The sequence below is a fragment of the Antechinus flavipes genome, chromosome 4 (assembly GCF_016432865.1).
Source record: "Antechinus flavipes isolate AdamAnt ecotype Samford, QLD, Australia chromosome 4, AdamAnt_v2, whole genome shotgun sequence".
Lineage (NCBI taxonomy): Eukaryota > Metazoa > Chordata > Mammalia > Dasyuromorphia > Dasyuridae > Antechinus > Antechinus flavipes.
The window spans coordinates 106,739,548-106,757,396 of NC_067401.1; the positions used below are offsets into that span (position 1 = coordinate 106,739,548).

Here is a 17,849-nt window from a genome sequence, read left to right on the forward strand (position 1 = left end):
TGAGCAGCTCTAAAAGCTTGTAGTTACTCTGATCCTGGATTGACCTTAAAAGTATTAGGGATAGGGATTTCTAACATATGACTTTCCTTCTTTGGCATTCAAATTACTCTAATTGTTTGTATAATATCTCTATCCCGTTTGGGAATACTTCTAAGAGATAATGCTTTGATGGAATGAGACTAGAAATCAGCAAACAATGGTTTGAGATCCAAATCCAACTCATTGCTTGTTTTTGTATAGCCTATGAGCTTTAAAAATCTAAAAATCATTCTTAGCTAGCAGACCATACAAAATTAAGATTTGGTCAACAAATCATACTTTGTCAATTTCTGGATTAGTCAAAAACCAGGAATGGGTTATGGAATAAAGTCACATCTATTTCAAGATTTCTAACAACAAGATTCCATAATTTCCTTTGACCACTAGTTTTCTGTGGTAGAAAAATCTGAATCCTTTTAACTTCAGCTTAAGAATGTTTTGTCTTATAATTATAGCATGAAATTGATTCCTATGAAGACCGATTTCAGTCTGCAGCAGAGACTGGCCAGGATCTGTTGGATGCTGACCATGAGGCCTCTGAAGAAGTTCAGGAAAAGGTAATTTGGACATATTGATTACTAGTAATTTGTTTCCTTATTACCCCCAACAAAAGTACTAAAAGCTTGAAATAAGAAATTTCCAGAAAAGCATCTTCCTCTGTGAAACTAATTTATTTCGAAGGTCTCTTTCAGCTTCAAAATTCTCTGATGAACAAGATTTTATCCAATTGCAGACATATGTATACCTTTTACCAAACATCTCCAGCAAAAGAATTTCCACTTTCATTCTCTGACTTGTCAGTTTATTTTTCTAGAATCATCCTCACTTGGTAGTTTTTAGGTCTTTTGTATGGAATTTGAAAGAAGTTAGAAAACCCAACACTCTTTTTTATATGAGGCCCAGAGAGATAAATTGCCAGAGTCAGCTGAGTAGCACTAGGTGGAATTGGGGCAAGAATCCAAGTGCTTTGATTCCAAATGTTCTGATTTCCATTATCTCATGCTATTCCCTCCCTTCTGATCTTGTCACTCAGTTTGGGGATCCATCTTATTTTGAAGTTTATACCTACTGACTGCAGAAATGTGATTCCTGCTGCGACTGCAAATGAGGGAACTCACCTGATTTACTCAGTAAGAGAAAGTTGCTGAGTGAGTTAGCTTAAACAGACAGTTATAATAACATCCTATATTTATATGGCACTTTAAAGTTTGGAAAGGACCTTATATATGTTATGTCATTATTCCTCACATCAACTCTGTGAGGTAGGTGTTATTATTATTCCTATTTCATAGATGGGGTAGTTGAATCTGAGAAAGGTAAAGTGGAGCAAGGGTCATAGAGCCCATAAATTGTTCCTTGTAGTTCTTGGTTTTTAGGTTTTTTTTCATAATATAACACTGGTCTCACCACTAAGAAACAACTGGGGACTCAGTTGGACAATCATAAATCTTATCTCAACCAGTCCCTTCCTCAATCAACATACCCTATTCTCCCTCTTTCTCAAAGATGACTTCTCTTAAAAATGCTCATGCTGCACTCTTGGAATTATGGGAGAGACGTCGTCACCAGTATGAGCAATGCCTGGACCTGCACCTTTTCTATCGAGATAGTGAACAAGTGGACAGTTGGATGAGCAGACAAGAGGTAATGAGAGAGTACAGTCAGCCTATGCTGATCTGGATGGTAGGAGGAGAAGTTCCTAAATTGTTCGCTTGGGGGCTATACAGTCCATTTGTGGTATCAGAACAAATATAATGAAAAAAAAAAATCACAAAACACAAAGATCACAAACAGGTACAAATGAATATGATGTTGTAGAACAGACAACATTAAAAAAAAGAAAAAAAAAAAAAAAAAAAAACCAGAGTCAGGAAGACTTAACATTGCAGGGGTTTTTCTGTGATAGATATGAAAGGAAGCAACATATGTAGATTAGTGAAGGGGATTGAGGTAGAAGGGGTCTCATAACCTTGTGAAATGCCATCTACTTTAAAGATAGGAAGGCAGGGATGAGTATTTTCTGAGTGGGGAGTAGTTAGTAAGCCCTCAGCTCCAAAGCCTTTTAGATTTCTTTTTCTTTATTATCTTGGGAGCCTGACTGATTTGAGTATAGACTTTTATTGGTGTCTAATTTAGGCCTTCTTGGAGAATGAGGACTTGGGCAATTCCCTGGGCAGTGTGGAAGCCCTTCTTCAGAAGCACAATGATTTTGAAGAGGCCTTTCATGCTCAAGAAGAGAAGATCACAGTAAGTCTTGGGTCTTGGATTTAGAGTAAGCTTTATGTGGTTGGTGGCCTCCTGATTGATCTTGCATTTTCCAGACTACTCCTACACTGTCTCACTGAGATTATAGGTGTTGTAGTCGTTTTTATGAGTCGTTTTATGAAGAGTTAATCTCCTGTCTCTTCTTTCTTATCCTTTCTAGTTTCCAACAAGCCTTACTACCAAAAGGGTTTTCCTAACTTCAAATCTCCTTTTCTTGACTTTAGTAAAGACAGAAAGCAATATTTCTCCATATTCTAGTTAACCATTCTCCATGTATTTGAAGACTAATATATGATTAGCCTTTCACTTTCTCTTCTCTAGTCTGAAGAATAGTTTAAAAAACCCAGCAAACTTCAGAATCTTATTTGGATTGCCAAGTTGTGTCTATTTAGTCAGCTATTCATAATTTTTTTTTTCTAGTATAATGTAAGATCCTTGAGAATAGTGTTTGTATTTCCAATGTTAGCACCAATTTCTAGAGCATACCAGACACAATAAATGTTTACTGAATTACATTGAATTGAATTATTTTATCTTTTTTTCCCCCCTGTTTCTCCTCTGTTCTACTCGTTTTCCATACTCCATTTAAGCTGTGGAGTCCAGCACTGGCAGTAAGAGTCTAATCAAAGTCTGTCTAAATCATTGCAATAGATTCATAGTTTTAGCTTACTGTATATCTTTTAGTTCTTAGTAGGATTTTTCTCATTTTTAAAAAAAAATTATTTTAAAAAGCACCTTAAATACAACTTTTTTTTTTTTGCTTCATGATCAATCTTTATTTGCCATACTTGCTTCTTTTCATTTATCTTCAGAGACCATAGTTTGTATTCACTAACAGTAAGAACAATAATAACAGGTAGCATTTATATACTACTTAAGATGCTCCAGGAAGTATATTAAGTACCTTACCGTTCTTTTCTTAATTGGATTTCACCATTCTGGAAGGTAAGTACGATTATTATCCCTATTTTATAGATGAAGAAACTGAGGCAAATATGTGAAATGACTTGTCCAGGGTCCCACAAGTACTAAGTGTCTAAAGACAGATTTGAACTGAGATCATATTTACCACAAACCTGGTTTCCCATCCATTGTGCCAGAGTTTCTCATCCATTCTGGCTAACTTTCCCATTCCTGATAAAAAGAAGAAATAGGATTTGCCAGTCATCTCTGTCTAATTTCTAACCCATTTTTCTCAGGGACACTATGGATTATGTCACCTATTTCTAAAATCTTTGAAAAGTTTCTTTCTAGAGCACTTGCTTTCCAAGGGGTGTTCTTTAATAACTGCACAATCTGTGTCTACTGTTCTTGTGGTAACCAAAGAGAAACCATTCTCTCTCACCAGACAATGGACAAGACGGCAACCAAACTGATCGACAATGACCATTATGATTCAAAGAACATCGCTGAGATCAGGGATAGGGTATGTCTGTGTGTTTCATAGCCATGAGTGGGGTATCTGTCAATTTGGTTTCAGGGCCTTAGCTGTGTGGTAAGTACTATGGTGGCTGGTGTTACTGGTGTTTTTTGCATAACTCTTTTGATTTTGTTGATGGAAATGTGTCCTCTGTGTTTTTTTTGTAGCTTCTAGCAAGGCAAGATGCCCTACGTGCTCGGGCTGCTGCACGATGGAAGCAACTGAAAGATGCCCTACTTCTACAGCAGCTCTATCAAGACTCAGATGACCTGAAGAACTGGATCAATAAGAAGAAAAAAATAGCAGATGATGAGGATTACAGGGTGAGCAGAGAACCTAGTTTCAGATTTCTTCACTAGGCTATTGTTCTTTATCCTGAGTAATTCCTCCCATTCCTCATCCAGAGTAGAATTTGGAAAATGATGATTCTATCTGTTTCCTGGACATGTTTTTTGATCTATGTCTTCTGTTTTGTCTTTTTAGTCATTTTATACCTCTTATGTGTTAGAAAAATGATGTATGTATTGCTAACATAAGAGGGTGGACCACCACATAGACCAGCTCCACAAATTTCAGAGTTCCGAGACCCTATTTTGCTAACCCATAAATTTTACAAACTAGAAAACTGAAGTCCATAGAGAAGAAAAATTTTTGTCTTATTCCTTGATCTCCATGATGTTATACCCTATTATTCTATTCTTACTTCTAACATCTCATTCTTGGTCTCTTCACAGATTCTTCATTCTCTTGCCTCTTAAAAGTAAATATATTCCAAGGCTCTGTTCTTGGCTAACCATTTGCCACTTCTAAGTATAGGACTTTAAAATCTGTCTCTCTAATTTAGTTCTCTTTCCAGAGCTTCAATTCTTCATCTTTAATTGCATGCATAGAAATGTCTACATCTCTATTTGGAGGTCCTATTGATACCTCAATCTTAACATGTGAAAGACTAAATTTCTTTCTATTTTTTTCTTTTTAATTTATATGGATATATTTTATTTCTATATAACTTTCATCATATATTCTATATCTGTATCCCCATCCCCAACCTGAATCCATGGCCTATATAAAAAAGAGAGGTGAAAAAAAGTAATTCAGCAAAATTATCCAAAATACATTCAAGTTTGACAACCTGTGCAATAATATTTCAAATTTATAATCCATGCTTTTTCCAAGAAGGAAGAGAAGCCCATTTTCATATATTTTCTTTGGTACCAAGAATGATCACTATAATTACATAGTGTTCAACTGTTTCCAAGTTTGCTATTGTTCTTTTCATTTATATTTGTCATTATTATATATTCAGTTTGAATTCATTCATATAAGTCTTTCCATGCTTCTTTGTATTCTTCATATTCATAATTTCTTGTGGTACAGAAATAACATTCATGTATTACAACTTATTTAGCCATTCAATCACTGAACCTACCCACCCACTCCTTTTTTCTAGTGAATCTATTTATTTTAATATACATTGTTTTATGAATCATGTTGGGAGAGAAAAATCAGAGCAAAAGGGAAAAACCATGGGAGAGATAAAAAAAAAAAAATTAGAAAAAAAGAAGTGAACATAGGATATATTGATTTACTTTCAGTCTCCTTAGATCTTTTTCTGGATGCAGATGGCATTTTCTGTCCAAAGTCTATTGGGATTGCTTTGAATCACTGAACCTCTGAGAAGAACCAAGCATTTCATAGTTGATCATTACACATTCTTGCTATTATTATATACAATGTATTCCTAGTTCTTGTTTGGTTCAGTATCAGTTCATATAAGTTTCCTCAGGCCTTTCTATACTCAGCTTGTTCATCACTTTTTATGGAACAGTAGTATTTCATTACCTTCATGCCCCACAGTTTGTTCAACCATTCCTCAATTGATGGGCATCTACTCCTTCTCCAGTTCTTTGCTACCACAAAAAAGAGCTGCTACAAACATTTTTGCACATATCGGACCTTTTCCCCTCTTTATGATTTCCTTGGTAGTGAGACCCAGCAATGCTGGGTCAAAGAGTTTGCACAATTTTATAACCCTTTAGGCTTAGTTTCAGATTGTTCCCTGGTCACTCAGACTCAATAACTCAGTTGTCTTTGGCTCCTATGTCTCAGTCATATCCTCCATTCACATGTCTCACTCATGTCCCCCAACCAATCAGGTGTCAAGTCCTATTAACTCATCTATCCCACTCCTGTTATAATTACTTTACTTCAGGCTGTCATCAAGCATCATGTAATATATTGTAACAACCACACTAACTAGTCTTCTTACCCCTAGCCTCCTCTACTATGATCTTTCTAGTGCACACTTCATTCGATATAATACTCCTTTTATATTTCATCATCATTGTCTATGGAGAGGTTTTTTTTTTTTTTTCTTAAAGACCATGTCTTAAACCAAAATCATTGATTCTCATTGACTCATTGACTGGCAAGTAAAGGTCAAGCCTTATTTGATTATTGTTTGGGTGCTAAATGTAAATAGCAATCATTTCTGCTTTGGCCAGAAATACTGATGATCTTCCCCCCTGCCCAAATGTATTTAGTTAGTTAGTTTTTCTTTTTTTGACTAGGTAAAAGAGAAGATTCTTTGCTTCAATTACAAAAGAGCCTTAATCACTGAATAAGCGCAGTCTCAGTCAAACTGAGACCTGTTGAAGATCTTAACTTAAAAAGGCCAAGATTTCCCATGGCATCCAAGGCCATCTCCAGTCATCTTGATTTATATTTGGCCTCTGGACCTGCCTCACTTAAATACAATTCATTTGCATATCATAGCATCACCTCCCTAATGTCATGGTCCTTTTCAAGAGTGAACAACAAACAACAACCTCTATATTTGTGTATTCATTATTACTCATGTGTAGAGATGAAAGACACTATTGTGTAGTGCAAGAGGGGCAAATTAGAAGGACATGTACGAATAGGCATTTAGTATTCCTCTTTCTCTTTTTTAATGTGGCTAAATCTCTCTCTCTCTCTCTCTCTCTCTCTCTCTCTCTCTCTCTCTCTCTCTTTCTCTTTCTTTCTGACTTCTTTTTCTGGACGCAAGTGCCATTTTCTCTCCAAAGTTTATTAGGATTACCTTAGATCACTGAACCATTGAGAGGAGCCAAGTCTTTCATAGTTGATCTTTACACATTCTTGGTGTTACTATATAAAATGTATTTTTGATTCTGCTTATTTTGGTTAGCATCAGTTCATGTAAATCTTTTCAAGCTTTTCTAAAATCAACTTTTTCATCATTTTTTAACAGAACAATAATATTCTATTACCTTCATATATTACAACTTATTCAGCCATTCTCCAATTGATAGGCTTCTACTTACTTTCCATTTCTTTGTTATGTGGCTAGGTTTTCAAGAATGATATTCTTTAAGTTCTAAATTTTCTCTTCTGCCTTCACTTCTTCCTCTAATGCTGAATTTTGTTTCTGTCTTCCTCTTAACCCCAGGACTCACAGAACCTAAAGAGCCGAGTTCAAAAGCAGAAAGTGTTTTCAGAAGAACTGATGAATAATGAGATTCGTCTCAATGACCTGAAGAAAACTGGTCAGGAGATGATTGATAACAACCATTATGCTTCTGACAATGTGGCTGCCCGTATTAGTGAGGTCACTGCCCTCTGGAAGGAGCTCCTGGATGCCACAAAGCAAAAAGGTCAGAAAGACTTCTCAAGACTCACTAGTTTTGTTACTGACCATGATCCTGACCAGGGCCTTTCTACCTATGTTACTGCAAATATGAAGGTGCCTTCTGCTAATGTCTAGTTTAAAGAATGAAATTTCCCACTGTCCTTTAATTATTCTTTCCAGTGGCTGCCTTATAGTCAGTAAGCCCTTTTTACAATTTGAATTTTCTGAATGTTCTTGGGTTAACCAGGTCCCATTGCTCAGAAAGATAACCCCGGAAGCATGTATATTGTGATAATTCATTGTTAACTCTACCAGAGGAACCCTAAGTAGTACTGTCTCTATAACACAAAGACCAAAAGAATAATCCTTATTTCTGGAGTCACCCTCCTTTTATATAATCTACTTATATAAGGACATTACCATGTGACCACCCCACCATTACTACCCCCATGATATTAAACTACTGTATGGAGTAAGATGATTCAGCTCTTATAACTTGAGTTTTCAAGGAAACTAGGTAATGTAAAGAATCAATTTCCAGCCTTAGAATCAGGGAGATGTAAGTTCAAATCCTGCCTGAGTAGATGTATGACTGGGGAAGTCACTTAGTTTCTCTTAATCCTAGTTCTTTCATTTGTAAAATAGAGATAACAATCACACTTTTATCATAAGTTCGTTGTGATGATCAAGTGAGATAATATATGTGAAGTGCTTTGCAAATCTTAAAGCTCAAAGTGAAGTTAATCATTATTATTAAATATCAGTATTTTTTGTCTAAACATTTCCATTTATGAATCTCATAGGAAAATATAATGCTTTCCCTCCTTAATTCTACTCCCACTCCCCTGGAATAGCAATGGAGTAACACAATCTTAAAAAAATAAAAGTCCTGCCCAAGGGCAGGTACAAATCCTGCTACTATAAATTCCAGCCCACTTTGCCATTAATATGCACTCACCTTTCTGCTATGTTAGTCCATTTTCTCTTATTTGTGTTTCTCTGACGTTTTCCTATTCTTTTTTTTTTTTTTAATAACTTTTTATTGACACAACCTATGCCAGGGTAATTTTTTACAACATTATCCCTTGCACTCACTTCTGTTCTGATTTAAGTTTTCCTATTCTTGAAGATATTATTCAGCTTCCCATCTTTTCTTTTAACTTATTTTTTTTTCTTGTTTAAATGATTACTAAAACAATCCACATAAATTTTAGTTCTGGCTCAGAGCCTAATATGTTATCTACTTTCTCATGATGAGGTTTGTACTTCTTTTGTTAATTTAACAGGACAAATTTCCACAGAGCTAAGTTATTAACTGGATTTTTAAAGATTGACATTATACCAAGTGATGTCATATAAGGCAAGATTAGGGATAGGACTTGAAGGTTAATTGTTTCTGCTTTCCTCCTACAATCTAGCCAAGGAAAATCCTGTAAGAAAATATATCATATCCACTGAGCATAGTCTCATACTATCATCTACCTCCCTTCATTGATCCCATCATATTCACTTAGCTAGCCAATTACCCATCAACAACATTTAATAAATGCCTTGTTTTCTAACAATTACTTGATTACCTATGCTGAATGCCTCCTAGTTATTGGCAGACAGTGGTTTTGAACATTGAAAGGAAATCAGGATAAGGGAAGGAGTTAAAACATTTGGGGCATTCCTAGTCAGATAGGGCAGAAATAATATTTACATAGGATGAAGATGACAGTTAAGTTTGAATGAACCAAGTCTTTGTCTAACTGTCATTGGTATATTTCTCTAGTATCATCAGTTCCCAGCTCTCCAGGCTAGTTGTTCCCACACTCTAGAAAGAAACAGCTATTGTCACATCTACTATGCTGCTTCCTTAAGGGCATGCAGACACAAGCACATCATTTAGATATCCATTCTAGCAGAAAGAACTATTCAGTGCTTACAGATACATTCACACATTATTAGGGAACATCTTCAAATTCCAAATTTGGATGGTACAGTCAGTCAATCAGCCAACAAGTATCTTTTAAACACTTATTATGTGTCAGGTATTGTGTTAATCATTGAAAATTCAGGGGGGGAAATAGTATTCTATGCTCTCAAGGAGCTCACAATGGAAGTACATGGCAAAGATGTTCAAATAAACATTATGTTGTTTCAAAATGTAGTAATTTCAAAATCACTAACAACCTCCTAATATTGAGTCTTTTATAAAATTACCTAGTGACCATCATTATTCCCACTAAGCAGAGTAACATTATTGGCTGTCATGTTTAACATATTTATGTGTTACTTCTTATGCTGACTTGGATAGCTGTCTACTAGACTGCTAACAAACAATTGAGAAAGACTTAGTCTGGCTGCAAGAGGAGACATAAATGTTGTTGAGCATACAGCTAGAGGAGAGATCATTATACAAAGGGTTTTGTCATAGATTATGGAATTTAGACATGGCAGTGATCTTAGAGATCTTGGTCCAACTCTCTTCATTTACAGTTGAAAAATCTGAGAGAAACTTTCTGAAAGGCAGCCATGTGAAACAGACTTTAATAGGAATTGCAAAAGAAGAGAAGCTATCCCAGGTTGAGGAATTGTCATAATCAAGACTAAGAGTAAATGAACAAAGGTCTATCAGTCAAAGATAAAGCAGGAAGAAAAATTGGAATGCTACAGCTCCTGATATCCAACCAAGATATGAATGAATTTAATAGTCAGTTGATAATATTATAGCCTTTAGGAAGAAACTAAGGACACTTATTAGCCAGACTTCCAATCCTGAAAGCAAAGCCAGTACTATTGGATACAAATTCCATAGGATACAAAGGGACTTAATCATTACCATGAGAGTCCTCTCCAACTTTCCTGTGTCTCTTAAGTATTGAGGGAATGAGATTTAAACTTGGTTTAATGAAAACTCATCACAGAAAAAAGTAAATAAGCATTTATTCAGCACCTACTATCATTGAGGAAATGGAACTTAAGTGATCACAAAACCAGTGAGTGTCTGAGATGAGCTTTGATTTCAGGTCTTCCTAACTCTAGGCCCAGCAATCCATCCTTTCTGCTACCATAAGGTAAGTCTTTTCCTGGGCCTGGGCCTGGGCCTGAGCCTTATGTTTCACCACAGGAGCCCAGCTTCATGAAGCCAACAAGCAGCTACAGTTTGAACAAAGTGTGGAAGACTTGGCACGCTGGCTAGAGGAAGCAGAAGGTCAGGTTACCTCTGAAGATTATGGGAAAGGCCTGGCCGATGTCCAGAATCTCCTTAGGAAACATGGAGTCTTAGAGACCAGTGTGGAGGCTCATCAGGTACCTAAATCCTTTAGCTCTTGGTGTCTATTGAGGGTGGAGCTCATTTGGCATTGTCTTTTGGCCCTTTTTGTATTTCCAGAATTTAGCATAGTGCCTGACACATTGCAGATATTTAAATAATGTTTATTGACTCATTGTTTGGGCACTCATTAGAAAGTAAGGAAATTCTTTCTAAGGGTAGAGATCAAACATCAATAGATCCCCTTCTAATCTGTATAATCATTAGAAACAGAATGTTTATTATATTATTTCTTTGGGTTAAAAAAAAAAAAGAAAGGATGTGTGAGATGCACTCAAATGTATTGGTAAGAGCACGCACAAGGCTTCATCCAGAATACTAGGTTTCTGTTTCCAATTTCACTAACTAGCCATGTCACTTTGGGCACATAATGACTCTCTCTGCACCTCAATTTCTTTATCAACATGCAAATAACCTAATTTAAGGATTTCTATTAAAGTGTTATAGAAATGTGCATTATAATTATAATGTGATAGACAAGGCATAGGTACAGTCTGTAGACCTAAAGATTAAGAGATGAGGGCCTATAATTTGGGTGGAAAAAACTTCTAGATATCAGAGCAGGAAAGACTAGGAGAGATCTAGGAGAAAACAGCCACATGAGTTAAGTCTGAGTAGGTTTCCAATAGGTACAGAAAAGAAAAAAAAAAAAAAACTTTGGATAAAGGAAAGGAACTGTTTTTGTGCTGGAAGGGGGATGTAGGGAGAGAGGCAAATCAAAAACTTATAAATTACCTAGGTAAAGACTATGAGATGCAAAAACTGAATCTACATGCAGAATTTCCTGTCTGGGGTAGAGTCTTAGCCAAAGTATTCCATTTTAAAATAATCAGAATGAGAGGCATTAGGTAGAGAAATATATCTTGAAAATACATATCTATTTATGAATTGTACAAATCTATTTCTGAATTGTGATGGCCATGTGTATTTTATATATTATAAAATTTGCATATTCTGTGTCATTTGAGTCTCACAACAACACTGTGAAGAAGAGACTGAAGATATTATCCTTATTCTATAAATGAGGGGACTGAGTTTGAAAGAGATTATAAAATTAGTAAATGTCATGTGCAGGATTTGACCCCAGGTTTTCCTGACCCCAAGCTGAGTACTCTATTAAGTACACCATGTTACCCACATCAAATAGTTAACTGGGAATCACCATTAAATTATAAGCTGAGAGAAAGGTTAAAAACAATATGTCAAAGCTCTATCTTCAAGAAAGGGATAGTAGATGGAAGATCAAGTTGACCTATACTTCTATATATGGAGCTTGCATAATAACTGGCTGGGCATATATACCTCATTAATTGCTTGTTTCACACCCTCTAGACACCTCTCTAAGTCTATAAGTGGCAGAGAAAGATCAGTTGTTATTCAGGTATTTTTCAGTACTGTTGAACTTTTCATGATACCATTTGGGATTTTCTTTTCAAAGATACTGCAGTGGTGTGAAACCCAAATAAAAAAGGATCTTTAGTGTATTTTGACTTAGAAAACCTCGAATTAACATTGTTTTTGTTGCATAGTTACTTAGAGTAATCAAAGTACCTTAGAATTTAGAAGGTTCAAAATGTTTATGACTTTCTTTGGTGCTTAGGACTGAGATAGATAAAATTGGATGGGGTGGGGGGATTGGTGGGAGTGGGGGGTGGGTGGATATGGGATGGGGTTATTATTTATATTTTATAGATTTGAAAATGAACTCAGAGAGTTTAAGCATAGTCATATAGCTATATATGTCATTCAGTATCAGAGATGGGATTTGAATAGAAGTTTTTCCTGATATCAAGTTCATCTTCCTTTCCATTCATCCATCTTTATTTTTATTTCCATGTACCCATACCCAATGGCTTCCATTCTACCTTTGGGTTGTGTTTAGAAGGTCACTATTACATTAGATTTCTAATTCTTTCAGTTTAGCTTTTGAGCAAGCCAGTTTACATTAGCTTCTTCCTTTGGAAAATTCTCATCTTTTCCTTCAGAACAGATGATTTCTAGGTCTCTTTTTACCCTAGCTCTCTTATTGTGTGAGATGGGTGCAAGACCTCCTTTCCCAAATAAAATTATCAGAGACATCTTCAGGTACAAAGAGAAAGCATTTATTTAATCCCTGCAGGGAGAAGCCCAGACATACCTGGGAACCATCCCAACTCCCACCACATGCTCCTGGAACCTGACCAGCTTCTGCCTTGTCCAAGATTTAAAAGCAAAAGACCTGAGCCTTCTCATTGGATAGCCTAAAAGGATGTAATCATCCTTGACCAACAGTCACCAATGTTGGCTGCCTCCCATAGGTCACTGTCACTTCCTGCAAGTCCACTAATTTCCTGTATCCCAAGGTTCAAAGTCCATCCCTTCAGAGATCTTATGATCTCCCTCTCCCCAGGGTCCCAGTTCTTAGAACAGGGATCATGTGACTCAATACTGAGAAATACTTCATCCAATCAGTCCCTTTCAATATGAATTTGAGGTAGAACATTGAGGTGAATCTTATTAGAATTTTCTAGAACTAATTAAGAGAAATATTGTCTTGCCTGACATATAAATGCTGATCTTCTCTTGGTACTGTCTCCATTGACTGTGGTAAATAAACAACTGCATATTCTTTTTCATTATTAGGACCAAGTAGATACCATCACAGACCTGGCTACCTATTTTGAGGAGGTGGAGCATCCTGATGCTGGAGAAATGAAATTAAGGCAGGAGTCACTGGTGACACGTTATGATGCCCTGAAGGAACCACTGACCAACAGGAAGAGGAAGCTCATTGACCTTTTGCTACTGCAACAGATCTGTCGGGACACAGAGGATGAGGAGGCTTGGATCCAAGAGACTGAGCCTTCTGCAGCCTCCACTCATCTTGGTTAGTGCACACTGAACCAGAGGCTCCCAGAATTTCCTTCCTATAGGAAGAAGACAATAGTATCTTTGTTTTTCATTAACTATGGGGTGGGTATTTGGGTGTAAAGGAAAAGGCTAGAAGGAAGGGCTTCTTAAATTGGGAAAAGTCACATGCATAGAAATGAAAACAAATATGAACAAATTGAACTTGCGAAATGACAAAGGACCCTTATCTCCTACATATTAACTTTGTAGGAATTTGTTTCTTCCTATTGGGGAAGTTTGTCCAGTCTAAATGAAGTCTACCTCCAGGGTTTGAGTCTGCCACAAATCTGGCCAAATTCTCATGGTGTCAGGATATTGGAAGGAATTTATATAACATTATCATACTGCTGTTCTCTCTTCCTTTTGCTTAGTGATGGTGGAAAAGACTGCTAATCAGGGCTAGAGTTTAAGTTCTGTTTAGGAGAATGCTCTGTAAACTGCATAATTTACAGGGCTTTAAATGGGATATAGAATGTGGGAGATGCGGAGGATGGATAAGCCAGGATCTATGCTTTGGGGGAACTCTTTCTAAGGTAACAGTGTGATGATTCAGATTTTAAAATCAGGAGAATTAGTTTTGACTCCCAGATCTCCCATTTATAATTTGCATGTCGACATAAATCACTCCATGTGTTTAGACCTCAGTTTCCTAATATGTTAAATGTAGATGTATATACAATAGCTATAAATATCATGGGGTAAAATGTGGATTTAAATCCTGGGACACTTGAGTTTTAGTGACTAAGACTATGTAGGGTTATATCTGGAGACTGAACCTTCTGCAGCCTCCCCCTATCTTATTTAGTACACATTGAGCTGGAGGCTTCCAGAATTTCTTCACCACTGGAGAAAAGCAATAGTATTTTTGTCATTAGTTTTAAATCTTGAAGGATATGCAAGCTTATATGGAGAAAAACAGGCAGGAAATCCTGGATAAGAGAAGCAGCATAAGGTTATAGATAAGAGAGAGTAAAGCTTGAGTAGGAATAAATCTGGTAGGTTTACTTGATTGGAGTCAGAAAGTCAAAACCAAGAGGGTCATAAGAAATGAGGGACATATATATGGGACTAAGAATGAGTTAATGGAAGCACATTGAGAAGTTATTATTTTATCCTCAGACTGATAGAGAGGATGAATGATAAATGCTCACTTTCCTTTTATGAAATAAAAGTCTTGGGAGTTAAGAGGAAAGAGACTAAATGAAGTTGGATGATGCCCTCCCAGATTGATGCTTCAGTTCCCAGCATACGTAGCCACCAGACAGATTTTTTGGGATGAAGTTTTAGCCCCAGGAGTTAAAGAGTGAATGGAATTCTGAGTCAAGTACAAATGTTCTTCTTTCTTTCTACCAGATGCAACGACTTGAAGCTTTGTCAATTAGGAGTCTAAGAACTATTTTTTTTCCCATTTTAGGAAAGGACCTAATTGCTTCTCAGAACCTACTGAATAGGCACCAGGTCATCCTGGCTGACATTGCCAGTCATGAACCCCGAATTCGTGTCATCACAGAAAGAGGAAACAAAATGATAGAAGAAGGTATGGTATTGGAGGCTAGACATGTCCCTCTCATTCAACTTTGTATCTCAGAATTAGGAAAACCCTTAGGAGTTGTTGAGCTAATCTCCTGTTCTAATATATGCTCCTGGGTGGGGTAGTAGATAAAGCTCTTGATCTTGTCAGGAAGACTAGTCATTTAAACTCCATCTGCCTCAGTTTCCAGGATCCAAAATGGCATCACCTACCTTCTAAGGTTGTTGTAAAGATAAAATGAGTTAATATTTATAAAACTCTTGTTACAATGTCTTTACATAGTAAATACTTTAAAAATGCTTCTTCTCTTCCCTTCCCCATCCACACATTGTATCTACTGTATCCACACATTGCTCTCATCTAATCTCTACTTAAGTATTTTTCTCAGTGAGGAATTCATTCTATTGTAATCTAACACCAATTAGTTAAAGGTTTTTTTTTTCCCCTTTCTTTCATTAATGTAAATTGATTCCTGTCACATTTTTCTACTTACAGCCCCAAATGTATAAAACTGGTCTCAGAAACCATTTAGAACCTCTAAGTCCTGTCCTTTAGAGCAAGGAACAGGAGAGAATAGCTCTACTCCGTTATTCATTGACTTATATGAACTCTTATATTTGAACTCAGCTATTATATCTTCCTCCTCTTCTTTAGATGAAACATTTCATTTTCATTTAAATTTCACAAGATATAGATTTTGGATTTGTTAACTATCCTGGTCATCCTCCTCTGAGTAATTTGTCAGTGTTCTTAAAACGCAAATTCTGCCAATCCCAGAATTGAACCTGATATTCCACATATGGTCTGACTAATACATATTAGAGCAGTTATTTCTATCCATAACTGAGTCAGTAGTCCATAAGAGATCAAGTTTTCCCAAAAACTTTTGAAAAGATGCCTTGTATGGGCAGAAGCAGCTACACCCAAAGAAAGAACACTGGGAGATGAATATAAACTGCAAGCATTTTTGTTTTTCTTCCCGGATTATTTTATATCTTCTGAATTCAATTCTCCCTGTGCAACAAGAAAACTGTTTGGTTCTGCACACATATATTGTATCCAGGACATACTGTAACCTATTCAACATGTAAAGGACTGCTTGCCATCTGGGGGAGGGGGTGGAGGGAGGGAGGGGAAAAATCGAAACAGAAGTGAATGCAAGGGATAATGCTGTAAAAAATTACCCTGGCATGAGTTCTATCAATAAAAAGTTATTAAAAAAAAAAAAAGAGAGAGAGAGAGAAGATGCCTTGTGATTCCAGTCTGATAAGATGACTTATGATTATTCTTACAGTTATCTCATGATTAGTTTTCTAAGGTCCTTCTAGAATTTGTGAGGCTCAATTATACCTAGTTATTCTTGAACCTTACAGCACAATAATTTATGGAATCCTTTGAATAAATACCAGTTCTGCCTTACAACCTAATGACCACTTATACCACTTGGTTTTTACACAATAGGTGATCTCTTTATAGTTGTTTTATTCACTCTTGGAGATATTGTAGGACTATCTGATTAGGGGGAAAGGGGTCATTAAACATTTGCTATACCCTTTTCTACAGGGCACTTTGCTGCAGATGATGTAGCCTCTAGGGTAAAGAGTCTGAATGAAAACATAAAGTCCCTTCAGGCTCGGGCTGCTCAGCGACAGCGTGGCCTGGAGGACAACGTGCAGTTCCAGCAGTACCTTGCAGATTTACATGAAGCAGAGGCCTGGATCCGTGAGAAGGAGCCCATTGTGGACAACACAAATTATGGGGCTGATGAGGAAACTGCTGGGGTAGGTTGGAAGGAGGGTCCAGAAAATCCCAACCAGATGGAACCTATCTCTTTGGATAGGTCATTCAGTGCTTAAGGATTCTAAAGAATTTAATTCATAAGTAGTGGAAAGAACAATAGATATGGGTTGCACTGTCTCTGTATACTTCTATCCATATAATCTTAAGCAGGAATATGCTGGTAATTGTTTAACACTTGGCTCCCTAGGAAAATATAATGTATATAGACACACTATGAGGTTTAATCTAAATTATTAACATTTCCTCCTTCATTTAAGGACAAGCAAAGGAGTAATAAACTGGACCCTGATAAATAGCATTTGCTGATTTCCAAGGTATAAATGCTTGCACTAAAAATTTAACAATAGGTCTATGAGCTGGTTCCAGCTGGCTCCAGCACACTCTCATTCTAGGCTTCTGTTTTCTAATCTGGACGTAGACTAGGTATTTTCTAAGATTTCTTCAGTTGTTTCTTCAATGATTCTTTGGAGAACCTGGAAGAATCTACTTTGGCCTTACATATTTGGAATTCCTGGGAATTGATAGGATCTTAGGGTGAGCTCTCAAATTGCTATACTCTCCCAAAGAATCATTGTTTTTGTCCAAAGATCTAAATTTACTTGGTTGAGAGCATGCCATACTGAAGATTTAAAAGGCCCTGAGTTTCAGGAAAAGTTTGTTTGTTGTTTGTTTTTTGATAGGTAGGGCATTGGATTTGGTGTCCTAGGATCAAATCCTATCTTAGATATTTATTAGTTGGGTGATGCTAGGCAAATCACACAATGTGTCTGCCTTTGAGATCTCTTCTAGCTTTACATTGATATACAATAATAAAGATTCTTTAGTATCTTTGAGAGCTAGGGGACAGCTAAGAGAGCTTAGTGAATAAATGATCAATTCTGGAGTCAGGGGATCTGAGTTCAAATTCAGCCTTAGCTGTGTGTCCTTAGAAAAGTAATTTAACCCTGATTGCCTATTA

General features: G+C 36.5%; 1 protein-coding gene across 1 annotated transcript in view; it reads left to right on the forward strand.

Annotated features, from left to right (window-relative positions):
• SPTA1 (spectrin alpha, erythrocytic 1) overlaps positions 1-17,849 on the forward strand; it is a 109,889-nt gene that overhangs the window by 12,818 nt on the left and 79,222 nt on the right. Inside the window, exons 10-19 of the mRNA XM_051993709.1 lie at positions 495-596; positions 1,546-1,683; positions 2,176-2,286; positions 3,653-3,730; positions 3,892-4,047; positions 7,176-7,380; positions 10,468-10,649; positions 13,294-13,537; positions 14,975-15,097; positions 16,655-16,872. Of these exons, the coding sequence (XP_051849669.1) occupies positions 495-596; positions 1,546-1,683; positions 2,176-2,286; positions 3,653-3,730; positions 3,892-4,047; positions 7,176-7,380; positions 10,468-10,649; positions 13,294-13,537; positions 14,975-15,097; positions 16,655-16,872 (1,557 nt within the window). The remainder of the gene's footprint in view (positions 1-494; positions 597-1,545; positions 1,684-2,175; positions 2,287-3,652; positions 3,731-3,891; positions 4,048-7,175; positions 7,381-10,467; positions 10,650-13,293; positions 13,538-14,974; positions 15,098-16,654; positions 16,873-17,849) is intronic.